The following is a 14,306-nucleotide window of genomic DNA, read 5'->3' as shown; positions in this document are numbered from 1 at the left end:
GACAGATACAGCAAGTGGACACCCAGAGACAATGACAATGATGACAACAACAATAATAACAACAATAATAATAAGAATAATATTAATAATAACAATAATAAAAAATAAATAATTCAAAATAAAATAAAACTATGGTACACAGAGAGGAGGCAGGACAGACAGACACAGCAGGGTTGGGTATCCTTTGGATTTTAATGATTCAGATTCTGCTTATCGATTCCAATTATTGATGATTGGCGATTGTGATTCTTTGAGGGACGGGGTCAAAACAGGTTACATGCTGATTTCACAGATAAACGTTTACTTTTAAAAACCTCGACACAAGCCTTATTCAGTCATTCATATTGTCAATTGACTTCATAGAGTTTATGGAACATATCTTTTTTGGTTGCTGTTATTATACAATACTGTCAAGAGACATGCTGGTGATGGAAGTCATCTATGGAAGTGAATCACAGTAGGTTTTACAGTCCAGAAAGAGCACTACTGTGTAGCTTTAGGAGACAGGAAGACATGCATACATTCAACTGGCAAACAGCCACAGCAGCCGGGCAGACTCCTTTTTACTGGCAGACTACAAATCAAAAGTGCACCTGAAATGTGTTTAGGAACCGATAGAAGTAGAACTTAAATTCATCTCTCTCTTTTTTTTTTTACCGGTATTGGATTTGGTTCTAATTTGGTTTGGTTCCCAACACTATAAGCCACAGCAGAAAGTGGATAACCAGAAACAATGACAGTGATGATGATGACGACGACGACAACAACAACAACAGCAACAGCAACAACAACAACAACCACAACAACCACAAATTGTTTTTAATTGGACAACCAGATGTCATGTTTTAAAAACAATGGCCATATTCTAGCAGAATTTACCTTAAAAGAATAATATTTAATTGAAATGCTGTTTCAGTGCAGTACACCTTTTAACTTTTAGGACTAGATGTAGTATGTATGAATGCTTTAGTGAAGTCCAAGTATGAATATGTTGAAGTAGTTCTTTAAGTAGCGCTTCATTATTGTGAAGGTTGTAACAGGAAGTTTCAGTTTTATACTGACTGACTTGACACTGCATGGAGTTGGTTGGTGATGAGTCATCATGACATTTGTGGTTCAGACTGCCGTCTGCACATTAATCATTATCAGTAACACTGTGTATAAACGTGAAATCAAAGGCAAGAACACAACAACAGATTGTCGTTTTATGCAGAGGCCGTTGTCTAAACATGGCCTAATAGTGGTTTCACAATGTGTGGTGTTTGAAACTTGGCTTCATACAGCTCCAAATTACCACCAGAGGGCGCTCAGAGGCAAATTAAGAAACAATAAAAATATACAGATGCCCTAACGTCAATCATAGTGAATTAATCTAAAATCTAAAACAAGACATAAAGATCAAAAGATAAACTATGATGTTGATAAATAGATGTCTTGACTTGAAAAAACAGCATAACTTGTATCAAAGTTGTCTCATATTTGTGGCAGAGAAAACAGGAAGTAGCTTACCCCTATTTTTTATGATGACATTTTACATTGTCTTCTTCAGTGAAGTAAAAAGCAGCCTGCTTAAACATGCAAACTCCACACAGAAAGAACCTGGGACGGACCGGGGTTCGAACCCGGGGCCGTCCTATAACTGCCCCGTAACTCCATTGTCATGTAAACAGAAGGCCCAAAGCCAACACAAGTTTGCCTGCAAGTTGATGCAGGGAGCGTTGTCGTGTAAACTAGGCCTCAGACCAGTCTAGTCACCCTCACCTAACCCTACAATAATACACAATACAATATTATTCTACAATAATAAAATATCATACAATGTTACCGTACAATAACAGAGTACATCATTACTGTACAATATGACAGAATACAATGTTACTGTACAATAAAACAATACCTTTTCATGCTGCAAATGTTCTGCGTCACACCGATATGCTGTGAAACTCTTCTGAGAGGAAGGGGGAGGGGCAAAGAGAGAGGGAGGGAGAGAGAGAGAGAGAGAGAGCGGGAGAGAGAGAGAGAGAGAGAGAGAGAGAGAGAGAGAGAGAGCGGGAGAGAGTGGGGGAGGGGCAGAGACAGAGAGCAGGCAGAGTGAGAGAAACCAGCCATTCAACTTCCACACAAGCAAGTAGGCTACAATCCAGCAGAGGGTGGCCTCACTCTACACAAAAACAACTGTGCATGTTAACTCACCCAATGTCATCCTGCTAGTTTGAAAAAGGAAAAGAAACACTAGTCTACTGTTGTTTCGTCATTGTTGTTGCATTTGTTGTTGTTGTTGTTGTTGTTGTTTTGTTCCAAACACTTTACCAATTCAAATTATGCTTTTCTGGAGGAAACTTAGCCTGTATTTGAATGAGGATTGTTTTGAAGAGTTCCAAAATGGGGTTTAAAAAAAAAGTCTACAAAAGTTTTGCTATTAAATTCATATAAGACAATCATTACAAATGAATAAAATCTGGATAAAATAGACCTGCACTTTGAATTAAGATAGGTGGACCACCAGGCGGAGCCCCACAGACCAGACCACAGTTTGTGAACCAATGCTATAGCTACAATACTATGCGGTGCGTTATCACAGAATTCCACTCTGGAACCTCGTTTCACTTTTTTGCATTTTCAGGCCACAATAACCTTCTATAACACATAAGGGAATACTTAAATAGATAAGGGCAAACACTCAGAGAGATCTAAGGGGTTTGTAATGCCGCATTATGTAATAACTGCACATTATGTAATAAAATGCCAAAATGTAATAACATCTCACTTTCAATATGTAATAACGGCGCATTATGTAATAAAATGCGCAATATGTAATAAATCGCCTCAACGCAATATGTAATAGCGTTTGACGCATTTTGTAATAAATGTATTACATATTGCGCAGATTATTACATATTGCGGCGGTTGCATTTTTTCTGGTTGGAAATGTAATAAGTGGCCGCATTATGTAACAACAACAATTCGTTCAGGTGTCTCCTCATAGACGCATGGTCAATGGGTCAGCATGGCCGGCGCAAATCCTAACACTGATAGACAATGATGGCAGATGATGATGGTACCACTGAAATATTCTTACCTATGGTGTAAAGCAGCTACGTGGTCTCGCGTTTTACTGATTTTCATGAAAATTGGTGGAAGGGTGTAGCATGATCCAAACGCATGAGAAACGCATAGCCTAGGAGCCTATGGCGCAGGAGCCCATTCTCCAATAGTTTTGATGAAGGATTTTAGTCTGAATATATCCTCTTGATCAGCCAAAGTCCATCTGCAACATCAAACAAAATATAATTAAAACTAATTTTAAATGAACAAAAAACCATAACATGTGGCTGGCTGGCAGCAGTTAAATGTCTAAATGCTTGCCGATTTAAATCAAATGTGCATGTCTGCAATCCTCAATTCCATCCTCAAAGTAGAACGGGCGGGCGGGGGGAGCGTGGGGGCGGTGCGGAGACTGGAGAGGCCAAAAAAACTGTACGTGCGTAATATCAGACAATTCATAAACGTCTCTGCAATCCTCCATAAACGTCTCTGCAATCCTCAACTCTTAATGGATTTCCTATGTTTAAATGGCCCTGTAATCTATGGATTGAGGCAGTAAGTGCGACTATGTCAACCACGCTTCTATCACTTGTAAATGCCAGAACTGAAATGTAAGTCGGTTGCGGACTGATGCATGGCCGGGGGGAAATTGGGACAAGATAGTTGCTCGCACTCATGAAATATCCACATAACACAATAGCATAACATAACACCGTATCACACAGTATCTCCTTAACGTAGAACAGTCAATAAGTAAAATAATTACCATAACATCAAATAAAGTAGCCTAAAATAACAACTATAGATATATAGTTGCTTGACAGGTTTTGACACATAATATGTTTATTAGCCTACTTCCCCCCCCTATGACAAAGTCAGTGCATTTTCTAATTTTGTTACATAATGCGGCCACTTATTACATTTCCAACCAGAAAAAATGCAACCGCCGCAATATGTAATAATCTGCGCAATATGTAATACATTTATTACAAAATGCGTCAAACGCTATTACATATTGCGTTGAGGCGATTTATTACATATTGCGCATTTTATTACATAATGCGCCGTTATTACATATTGAAAGTGAGATGTTATTACATTTTGGCATTTTATTACATAATGTGCAGTTATTACATAATGCGGCGTTACAGGGTTTCCCTTACAATATCCTAAGGTGATTTATGGAACTATTTTTTTCCTAAGGGATACTAGATGAAAATTTAAGGGCAACCTTATAGTTGGGTGACTTCCGTTGATTCCGTGACCGTGTAGCAAAGGTTCGTTTCTCAGTGGATTTGTCATCTATGAAGGTTCATAAACAAATTTCGCCAAAATGCTAGCAACTTTTTTGAGAGCCATAATCATTAACCTGTTGGTTGTCTGACAGATTTTGTGGAGTTCTGAGATTAATTATAGAATGAAAAAATGATTTTTACTATTCCAATATAGTATTAACATGCTCTTCTCTCATGTTATAATAAATGGTTGTAGCTGGCAGGTGTTGTGCAATACAATCAAAGGCATTTAATGGTTGTGGTTGCGGGGGTGATTAATATTCACTCCTCTGGTTAGTAGTTAGTAGGATATCTCTATCCCTCTCTCTCTCTTTCTTTCTCTATCCCTCTCTCTCTCTATCTTTCTCTCTCTCTCTCTCTCTCTATCCCTCTCTCTCTCTCTCTCTCTCTCTCTCTCTCTTTTCTTCTCTGGGCCAGGGTCAGGGCCGCCCAGTCCTCCCCATTAACATAGAGGGGAAATGATGTTCAGCATCACGAGAAATAGATTCACACACGCGCGTGCGCGTGCAGACACTCACACACACACACACACACACACACACACACACACACACACACACACACACACACACAATTACAGCCATTTTATTCCCTGGCCTCAAAAGATCATGACAGCACAAACACACAGTCTCCGTGTGGTCATAGGATATTTATAGAGAACACAGAGATCATGAAAAATGAAGCCAATGCGGAAATACCAAAAACTTCAGTTCCTTGAATGGCCAGTTGAGGTTAGATAACTCACCTGTTTATGCCTGCAAACAGAAGTCTGATTGTATAGAAGTCTATGGGGAAAATGACCCTACTGCACACTTGATTTCCTAATGAGTTTATGGTCTCAATCGCTAGTTTCAAGTCTTCTTCAATGATGTTCATTTGGTCAATTATGCTCCCAATTAGACAAATAGACAATAAAACAGACTATGTTTTGGGGCGTGATTAGTCTCACTGGTCAGCCTCTCCTCCCTACCGTGAGAGGAGTCTGGCACCGCAGGTCTCCATAGTGGGATTGCGATGGGCGGCGCTCGGCGGCAGTGCCCTTGGAAAATAGTTTCCAACAATCCAACTTGCCATTTTCAGCATGTAGCAATGAGCTAGCATGTAGGTTTCTGCTGTTAGCTTGCTAGCTAGTTAGCGTTGTTGTTTTCACTGAGGCGGCAGTGCACTATTTACAGCGACACACAGGGAGGAGGGAGCGGAAGCCGCTCTGATTGACATGGTCGGAGCCAATGACAGAGCTTGTAATAAGCCGGGAGCGGACATCCGGCAGTGACTGAAACAGTCGCTCCAATGGGAGAGCAGCTGTAGAGCAGGGGGAGGGCTTATCCCAGTTGCCTGTTTCCGTGCAGCCAGACGACTCTCACGGAAGGGACGGGAGGTTGGCCTAGGGTGTGATTGACTAATCGTGCAGCTTGCCGATCACATGAGGGACCAATAGTAGGCGGCGCTGCTACTTATTATGGATCCCACTCAATTTAAATACAAGCCCCATCCTCCTCTGCCTCTGAACGCCCTACTCTGCCTCTGATTGGCTTAGCCTGATATTATTACCCTAACCCCAACCAATCGTCACTCCTCATGCCTAAACCCACCCTCATGCCACAAACCAATGGGTGACGTCACGGTGCCTACGTGTATATTCATAAGCAGTGCAGGCTGCAGCTGCTTCTATATGTGTGTGTGTGTGTGTGTGTGTGTGTGTGTGTGTGTGTGTGTGTGTGTGTGTGTGTGTGTGTGTGTGTGTGTGTGTGTGTGTGTGTGTGCATCCCTGCACATGTATTAATGGATGTTAATGTCTTGCTCTCCTGAAAGAAAATAAAACTTGGATTTGAGATGGGCGAGAGACACCATTGGGAGTTGAGAGAGATGATAATGCTTGGTAACATGCAGAGATTAAAGAGGGATTTGAGATGGGCGATAGACACCATAGGGAGTTGAGAGAGATGAGAATGCTTGGTAACATGCAGAGATTAAAGAGGGATTTTGGATGGGCGAGAGACAATGTAGGGAGTTGAGAGAGATGAGAATGCAAGTGAAATGAAATGCAAAAATGGAAAGTAGAGGAAAGTGGTAGATTGCTGCAACCTGCTGTAGGGTGTGGATGGGTGCCACCTCTGGCACACAAAGGGTTAAGCAGTGGCACACAGCAAACAGTTAGCAATAAGTGTGCAATTCAGATCTTTTTGTAGAAATGGTGAAACACCAAATTACCTATTTCACAGCAGTTGCACGGCCTGTTATTTAGGATAGTTATGCTCGTGACCTATGCTACTTTGCCTCTGATTGGTTAGCCTCCTTGCATTCCATACTGTACATTCCAAAGCAGCAGACATCAGATGAAAATGTCAGCACAAAAGAAAGACAATGTCATGTCCTCCTCCTCCAGCTAGAACACCTCAAGTGCACTGAGTGACAAGCACATTTGAAAATGGTACATCAAATAGGTTGCCGACCCCTGAGCCATGAAGGTTGAGATATCTGACTGATGTTAGGTTGAGATATCTGACTGATGTTAGGTTGAGATACCTGACTGATGTTAGGTTGAGATACCTGACTGATGTTAGGTTGAGATACCTGACTGATGTTAGGTTGAGATATCTGACTGATGTTAGGTTGAGATATCTGACTGGTGTTAGGTTGAGATATCTGACTGATGTTTGAGATATCAAGGGGCCGGTGCTGACTGATGTTAGGTTGAGATATCAAGGGGCCGGTGCTGACTGATGTTAGGTTGAGATATCAAGGGGGATTTGGTGTTGTGTAAAATGACGACGGCACCTCAGCGCCGTATGGCTAATTGAGCATGTGAGCCCCCATTCAGCTGGTGGCAAATACAGCTGAGGAAAAGCAAGAGGAGAGAGGTCGACATAAGAGAGAATAGAATAGAAAGTGGGAGATCATTGGGAATCAGGGTGTTCACTAGCAAGAACCACACTACAACCGGGAACGTTTAACCCTTTATTTAAATGGATGAGCTCCGTCTCGGCGGAGTAATTGAGCTCCATCTCGGTGGAGAGATTCGTCTCGGCGAATCGTAGTGGTTTGGGGAGGTTAGGCGGGGTCCGGCCTACGTTCACTCTTCCGGTGCGTCCGGCAGGAGCTCGGATTCGTGAGACCCCTTCTGCTTCTAGGTACCTATGCAAGAGATAGAACGAGGAGGCGGAGAAGAGAGGAGAGATAGAGCACAAAAGGGTGGGGGGGAGGGTTGCACGAACAAGAGCCAAGAAGAGACAGTGGGTTAGGTGAGGTTATATAGGAAGTTGAGTATACCTGGGGAGGCGTGGCTATGAACGCCTGATTGATTGTGTGGTTCTGCTCCTGAAACTCGCTTTACAAGCTACCATTCACTAGCAAGAACCACACTACAACCAGGAACGTTTAACCATTTATTTAAATGGATGAGCTCCGTCTCGGCGGAGTAATTGAGCTCCATCTCGGTGGAGAGATTCGTCTCGGCGAATCGTAGTGGTTTGGGGAGGTTAGGCGGGGTCCGGCCTACGTTCACTCTTCCGGTGCGTCCGGCAGGAGCTCGGATTCGTGAGACCCCAAAACCTCCAATTAGTTGAATAAACGGAGAACGGCAGAACGGAGATCTTTGAGATCTGATCGAATGTAACGATGATAGGTCTGGGAGGACCAGCGGCCCATGAGTTGGATGAAGTGATCCGGGGTTCCGTTGCGTGAGGCTGAAGTGGCGGCACCGATTCTGAATGAGTGGCCAGAGTAGTGGATGGGGCATATGCCGGATGAGGAGAGGACTTGGCGGAGGTGATGGTGGAACCAGAACCGAGTGACCACTTGGCCGGAGTTGGTGATGAACAGAGGATCAGTGGGTGTATGGCCAGATGAGTTTCGGTAATTGAGGTAAGATGAAAGGACTTGGAAAGGATTCAGCGGTGACGGAGCGTTGAAATAGAAGATGGGGGTAGGCTGACCGGTTTGGTTGGTTTTAGAATGTTTAAGGTAGAATACCATGGTGTCTTCTGAGTAGTGGAGAAGATCGGGAGTGCATGCATGTCGGCGAGGGTTGAAGATGAGTGTCGAGGCGGTGAATTCGGAGCAGCGAAGAAAACCAAAGAAGGCCAGCACGAACATGGCCTCTAAGGTTCGTGCTACGTGAGGAGTATCGTAGCCAGTGCGGAGGGTATGGATACATGCTGACAGCAAATCGAAAGTGAGGGGAAGGCGTTGTGGCTCTCTGGTAGGTTCCTGACGAAGGAGACCTCTGAGGAGAGAGGCTACTTGGGGGTGATTGGATGATATGCTTGGACTGCCGGTTATGAGTTTGGAGAAAAAGCTGATTCCACTGAGGTATGACCTGATGGTTTGAGTTTGAACGGTCATGACGGAGTGGGCGTATGAGATGAAGCTGGTTATTGTGACTAGATCGAATGTGGGGAAGGTGATGTTGTAACGGTAGTGGAACAGGTGGAAGCATTTCCAAGCTGACCAGTAGGAAGATAGAGTTGATTGGGAGACACTGTTGATGATGGCATTTTGAGATTGGAGGATGAGGGGAAGAAGGGCAGGATTTACACGTTGAAGATCAAGGCAGAATACGGAGGAACTGGTGTAGGATGGGTTTCGGCGTGAGGAGCCAATCTTCTGAATTTCTGCAGAGAGAAACGAGAGAGAGCGTCAGCAATGGTATTGCAGTGGCCGGGGACATGGGCTGCACGGAGAATATAGTTGTGAGTGACCGAATGCCAGACTAGGCGGCGCATGAAAGGCATGATGGATGGGGAGTTGGAACGGCCTTTATTGATGATGTCGACTACGGCTAAGTTGTCGGAATGTATGAGGACGGCTTTGCGAGACCATTCGTGGCCCCACAGAACTGCGGCGACTACTATGGGGTATATTTCGTGCAAGGCAGAGGAGGTGACCTGGCTCATGTTTGAGAGCTCTGGGGGCCATTTTTCCGCGAACCATCTGTCGCCGTAGAAACCCCCAAAACCGATGGAAGATGCTGCGTCCGTGAAAAGGCCAATGTCCTGCGGACTTGTCACGAGGTCGTCGTAAAAGAACGTGATCCCGTTCCAACCTGCTAGGAGGTGGAGCCACAAGCGAAGCTCTGCACGGCACGAGTTGTCCAGAGCGACGCGAGTCAGAAGGGAATGTACGGAGGATGCGATGGACAGCAGGTGGGAGATGAAAGCCCGCCCTTGGGGAATGATGCGCAGGGCGAAATTGAGGTGGCCCAATAGGGAGAGGAGCTGGCGTTTGGTGCAGTATGGGGCCAGGAGGAAGTTTGATATCAGGAGGCAAATTCTGTTCAGCTTCTCTATTGGTAGAGAAGCTTGGAAGCGGGCCGTATCCAGGGTGATGCCGAGGAACTCTAAGACCTTAGAAGGTCCCTCTGTCTTCTCGACTGACAGAGGAACTCCCAGTTCGGCAAAAACTGAGGTCAAGGTGACCAGGCCGTGGGCAGGTGGTGACGAGGGAGGGGAAACAATGAGGAAGTCGTCCAGGAGATGGACGAGGAACGGGATTCCTTTATTATTGGACAGGATCCAACAGAGGGCCTCTGATAAGGTGTCGAACAGCTTGGGGCTACTTTTGCAACGAAAAGTGAGTCTTACTGCGAAGTAATAAGCCCCCCGCCAGCGTACTCCAAAGTAGCGCCAGAAGTCGGGCCGGAGGGGAAGGACTTTAAAAGCGCTCGTGATGTCGGCCTTGGAAAGCCACGACTCTCTGCCGGCGAGCTTAATGAGAGCGATGGCGTGGTTCACCGTCGCGTACTGGAGGGAGAAGTCCTCGCTCGGTATCAAACTATTGATGCTTGGCACACTTTTGCCGTGGGGCGCTGAAAGGTCTATTATTATTCGCTGTTTTCCGGAGTACTTCCTTGTCGCTATGCCGAGGGGGCTGATCCGGAAGTCCGGGAAGGGAGGGTGGGCAAACGGGCCAATCATGAAACCCTCCTTGACCTCCTTGGCCAGCAATCTATCTACTACCTCAGGCTCGTTGGTGGCAGACCTGAGGTTTTCACATTCGAAGGAGACTGATGGCAACACGGAGATCCCTGGATGGAAGCCGTTTCGGAATCCGTCCACTAGGAATGTAACGAAGGCCGGGTCGGGGTGGCCTTTGAGCGCTGCCGCCAGGGCAGGGATGTTGACTGGGGTGGAAAGATGCTTACCTAGCTTTTGTGTAGTAGGGTTATGGGGGCATGCCGAGCGAGCATGGCCGCCGCCGCAGAAAGAGCAGACGTGCAGAAATCTGCATTGTGACATTAAGCACCCGGCATCGTTGAAGTTATTACAAATAGAGCGGCCTGCCTGGTTCATGACTGGCCTGCCTTTCCTATCGATTCCACCGGTGGTGGGGAAGGTGACTGAGCAGGCGGGTTGGGCAGGCTGTGGGAGCAGGGGCGCCGGCGGGGCAGATGATGAGAAACGCGAGTACGTCTGGGCCCTTGGTCGGGAAGGGGGCGGGTCGGCACGGGCACGAGCAGGGTAGGCATGGGTGGGGATGGAACAGGTAGAGGCCGGGTGGGATGGGGCCCCACATAAGGAGCATGACACGGCTGCACGATCGGCGAATATGCGACAGTAAAGCTCGGTGTCGAGCGTGCCCCATAGAATGTTCTCATTGAACTGGGATAGACGAGCCGCGGCGTCCGAAGAGAAGTGGATATGATACTTGTAGAACCCGTTCCCGCCGAACCGGAGGGCCAAGTTTAGAATGATTGTCAAGTAATCATCCATCTCCGAGCGGCGGGCTGGGAACTGGGAGCACAGGACGTCCCTGAAGAGGGAGAAGGCATAAGCAAACTCAATGGGAGTGAGTTCCTTGGAACGAGATAGCGCCCCCTGCTTCAATTGGACCAAAGTGCCGTCCCGCTCTTCAAGAATCCTGCCTGCTTGTGATTCATGAAGAGACGGTAGAAGGAGGAGTGCGAGATCGACGTATGTACCGTCGAGAATCTGCTTGCGCAGGGAAGCAGGAACCGGAGAAGGCCGGGAAGGAGCAGAGTATGGAATATGGCCGGGTGGGGCCGCAGTAGCGAGCGTGAAGGTGGCGGCGGCCTGCTGCGCCGGGGCGGGCTGTGAAGGTAACACTGGTGCCATATGCTGAGGGTGGAGGGAGTAGGTGGCGGGGGTTGCAGGTAGGCCTGCCTGGATCGGCTGCAGTGCAGACTGAATACTGCAGGTGCTGTTTGTAGTTTACAAAGGGCGTTGGCATCCCGGTGCCTGGAGACATCCCGGTGCCTGGAGACATCCCGGTGCCTGGAGACATCCCGGTGCCTGGAGACATCCCGGTGCCTGGAGACATCCCGGTGCGGTGTGGGGCGGGCTGCCTGCGTGGACTTCTTTGACGGACTGGTGCTTGAGAGCGAAGACGTCTAGAGCTGGATAATATCATTCTGGGCCGTTGAGGATCTTCTGGTGAAGCATCCATGCGTCTCTGCTGCCTTTCACTTCTTGTCTGTACTGTCCCTTTAAGTGGGGCGGTGACGTTGCGAGGCGTCGGCGGATTACGTGCGAACGTGGTGACGTCATCCGGAAATGAACTGGTGGTGTGATGGTGAGTAGCTAGGCTACTCTGTTTAGCTGGGTTTAAACGGCCAAACAGCGTAGCCTTATTATCGGTACGATAGAAATGTATTCCCCCATCCCTCAGCGCTTTCTGAAGCGAGGCTACTGTCCAATCTGATATCAGCGTACCAGAGGATCTCACCGGGGCATGGTGACGGCGGGGCCTGCCTGCGGAGCGGCCATGAGTTGGAGACCATGCAGGAGACGGAGAACGGCGGTGGACTGACCTGATTGGGGCTCTACCCCTACCTTGTCCGGCCCGTATTGGAAGCGAGCGGGGGGGAGCGGAGGGTCCGTCGGAGGCGCTGGAGGTTGAGCTGACGTAGCCGCGAAGCTCGTGGAGGGATGAGCCGATGGGAATTACCACTGTGGAAGCGACAGAGCCGGCCGGCCTGGCAGTGGCTGACGCCGGGGACTTGTCCACCGGGGCTGGGCTGCCTTCGGCATGGAAGAGGTCGCCGCTCGGCGGAATCTGGTCCTGCTGTCTCTCTGGAAAGAGCTCCTCGTCCGACGCGGAAATGTGGAAGACGTCGGCGACGCTGGTGAAGCTCATCTTGAACAATGGTGAGTAACGATAACGTTTCTTTCTTTCTATCCAAGTACTAAACAGGCCCGACACTGCTTAGCTTCCGAGATCGGACAATTTCAAACGTGTTCAGAATAGTATAGCCGTGGGCTATTTGATCGGTTATTTTGTAGGCTGTTGCTGTTGTGTGTGTTGCACGAACAAGAGCCAAGAAGAGACAGTGGGTTAGGTGAGGTTATATAGGAAGTTGAGTATACCTGGGGAGGCGTGGCTATGAACGCCTGATTGATTGTGTGGTTCTGCTCCTGAAACTCGCTTTACAAGCTACCAAACGTGACGGGGCAGAGCAAAAGTGGGGGACAAATTTGAAAGAGTAGGGAGAAAGAGAGAGAGAGAGAGAGAGAGAGAGAGAGAGAGAGAGAGAGAGAGAGAGAGATGGAAAAGGTGGGGTGGGAGAGAACAAGCTATCCCAGAGTTTAGTTTAGCCTCACACTCTCTGGATAGAGAGAGAGTCCAGAGAGAGAGAGAGAGAGAGAGAGAGAGAGAAAGAGAGAGAGAGAGAGAGAGAGAGAGAGAGAGAGAGAAAGTCCACACTCTCTGGATAGAGAGAGAGAGCATCCACACTCTCTGGATAGAGAAAGAGAGAGAGTCCACACTCTCTGGATAGAGATATAGAGAGTCCACACTCTCTGGATAGACAGAGAGAGCATCCACACTCTCTGGATAGAGAGAGAGAGAGAGAGTCCACACTGTCTGGATAGAGAGAGAGAGAGAGAGAGAGAGAGTCCACACTGTCTGGATAGAGAGAGAGTCCACACTCTCTGGATAGAGAGAGAGAGAGAGAGAGAGAGAGAGAGAGAGTCCACACTGTCTGGATAGAGAGAGAGAGAGTCCACACTGTCTGGATAGAGAGAGAGAGATAGAGAGTCCACACTCTCTGAATAGAGAGATAGTCCACACTGTCTGGATAGAGAGAGAGAGAGAGAGAGAGAGAGAGACCACACTGTCTGGATAGAGAGAGAGAGAGAGAGAGAGAGAGAGAGAGAGAGAGTCCACACTCTCCGAATAGAGAGAGAGTCCACACTCTCTGGATAGAGAGAGAGAGAGAGTCCACACTGTCTGGATAGAGACAGAGAGAGAGATAGAGAGTCCACACTATCCGGACAGAGAGAGAGTCCACACTCTCCAGACAGAGAGAGAGAGAGAGAGTCCACACTCTCCGGACAGAGAGAGAGAGAGAGAGAGAGGGAGTGAGAGAGAGAGAGACATGCCTGTAGGCTGTGTGTGTGTGCAGCAAGTGCTTGGCACATTGATTACTGCCTTTGCTACAGAGACAGTCCACAGTGGTGATGTCAGTGCAGGCAGAAAGACACGAGAGCCCGTGAAGGGATGAAGAGGAAGAAGAAGGCAAAAGCGCGGACAGGAAGTCTAGAGAAGAGCAGCGGAGGTGACGAGACGACAGGGACAAACACAAAGCAAATGAGACAACCTGCCAACATCAAGACATCATCTCCTCATCACAGACACATCAGAAGGACGTCCAGGCACAGAGGGAGGACGAGAGAGACGGCAGGAGGACCCAAATGTAGAGAATGAACAGGACAAGCTGCCAAGTCAAAAAAGTCTTTACTCAGAATAACAGCGAGAAGAAAATCAGACCAGACCCTGACAGACACAAAGTCGTTATATCTTCATCTCTCCTATTCATGAGAGCAGAGAAGGAGAGAATCAGGAGCAGGAAGGAGAAGCGGGACAGCACGGAGAGGAGTAAGGAGAGAAAGTCCCAGAAAGCTGAGGGAGAAGAACAGAATCCTACATCCAGTAGGAGGACCCGAGAAGGTCTGAGCCAGACTAACCCTGGAGTATCTAACCAGCAGTGTGCTCAGCCCAGCGGGGAAC

General features: G+C 47.5%; 1 protein-coding gene across 1 annotated transcript in view; it reads right to left on the bottom strand.

Moving 5' to 3' along the window:
* LOC310791946 (NACHT, LRR and PYD domains-containing protein 3-like) overlaps positions 1 to 1,947 on the bottom strand; it is a 61,900-nt gene extending 59,953 nt beyond the window's left edge. Inside the window, exon 1 of the mRNA XM_083653626.1 lies at positions 1,898 to 1,947. Coding sequence (XP_083509752.1) covers positions 1,898 to 1,905 — 8 coding nt within the window. The 5' untranslated portion in view covers positions 1,906 to 1,947. The remainder of the gene's footprint in view (positions 1 to 1,897) is intronic.
* Between the last annotated feature and the right edge of the window lie 12,359 nt (positions 1,948 to 14,306).

This window comes from Poromitra crassiceps (assembly GCF_964638095.1).
Source record: "Poromitra crassiceps genome assembly, chromosome: 17".
In the NCBI taxonomy this organism is placed as follows: domain Eukaryota; kingdom Metazoa; phylum Chordata; class Actinopteri; order Beryciformes; family Melamphaidae; genus Poromitra; species Poromitra crassiceps.
Note: the sequence above shows the minus strand (reverse complement) of the source record. Positions and strands in the feature narration are given on the sequence as shown.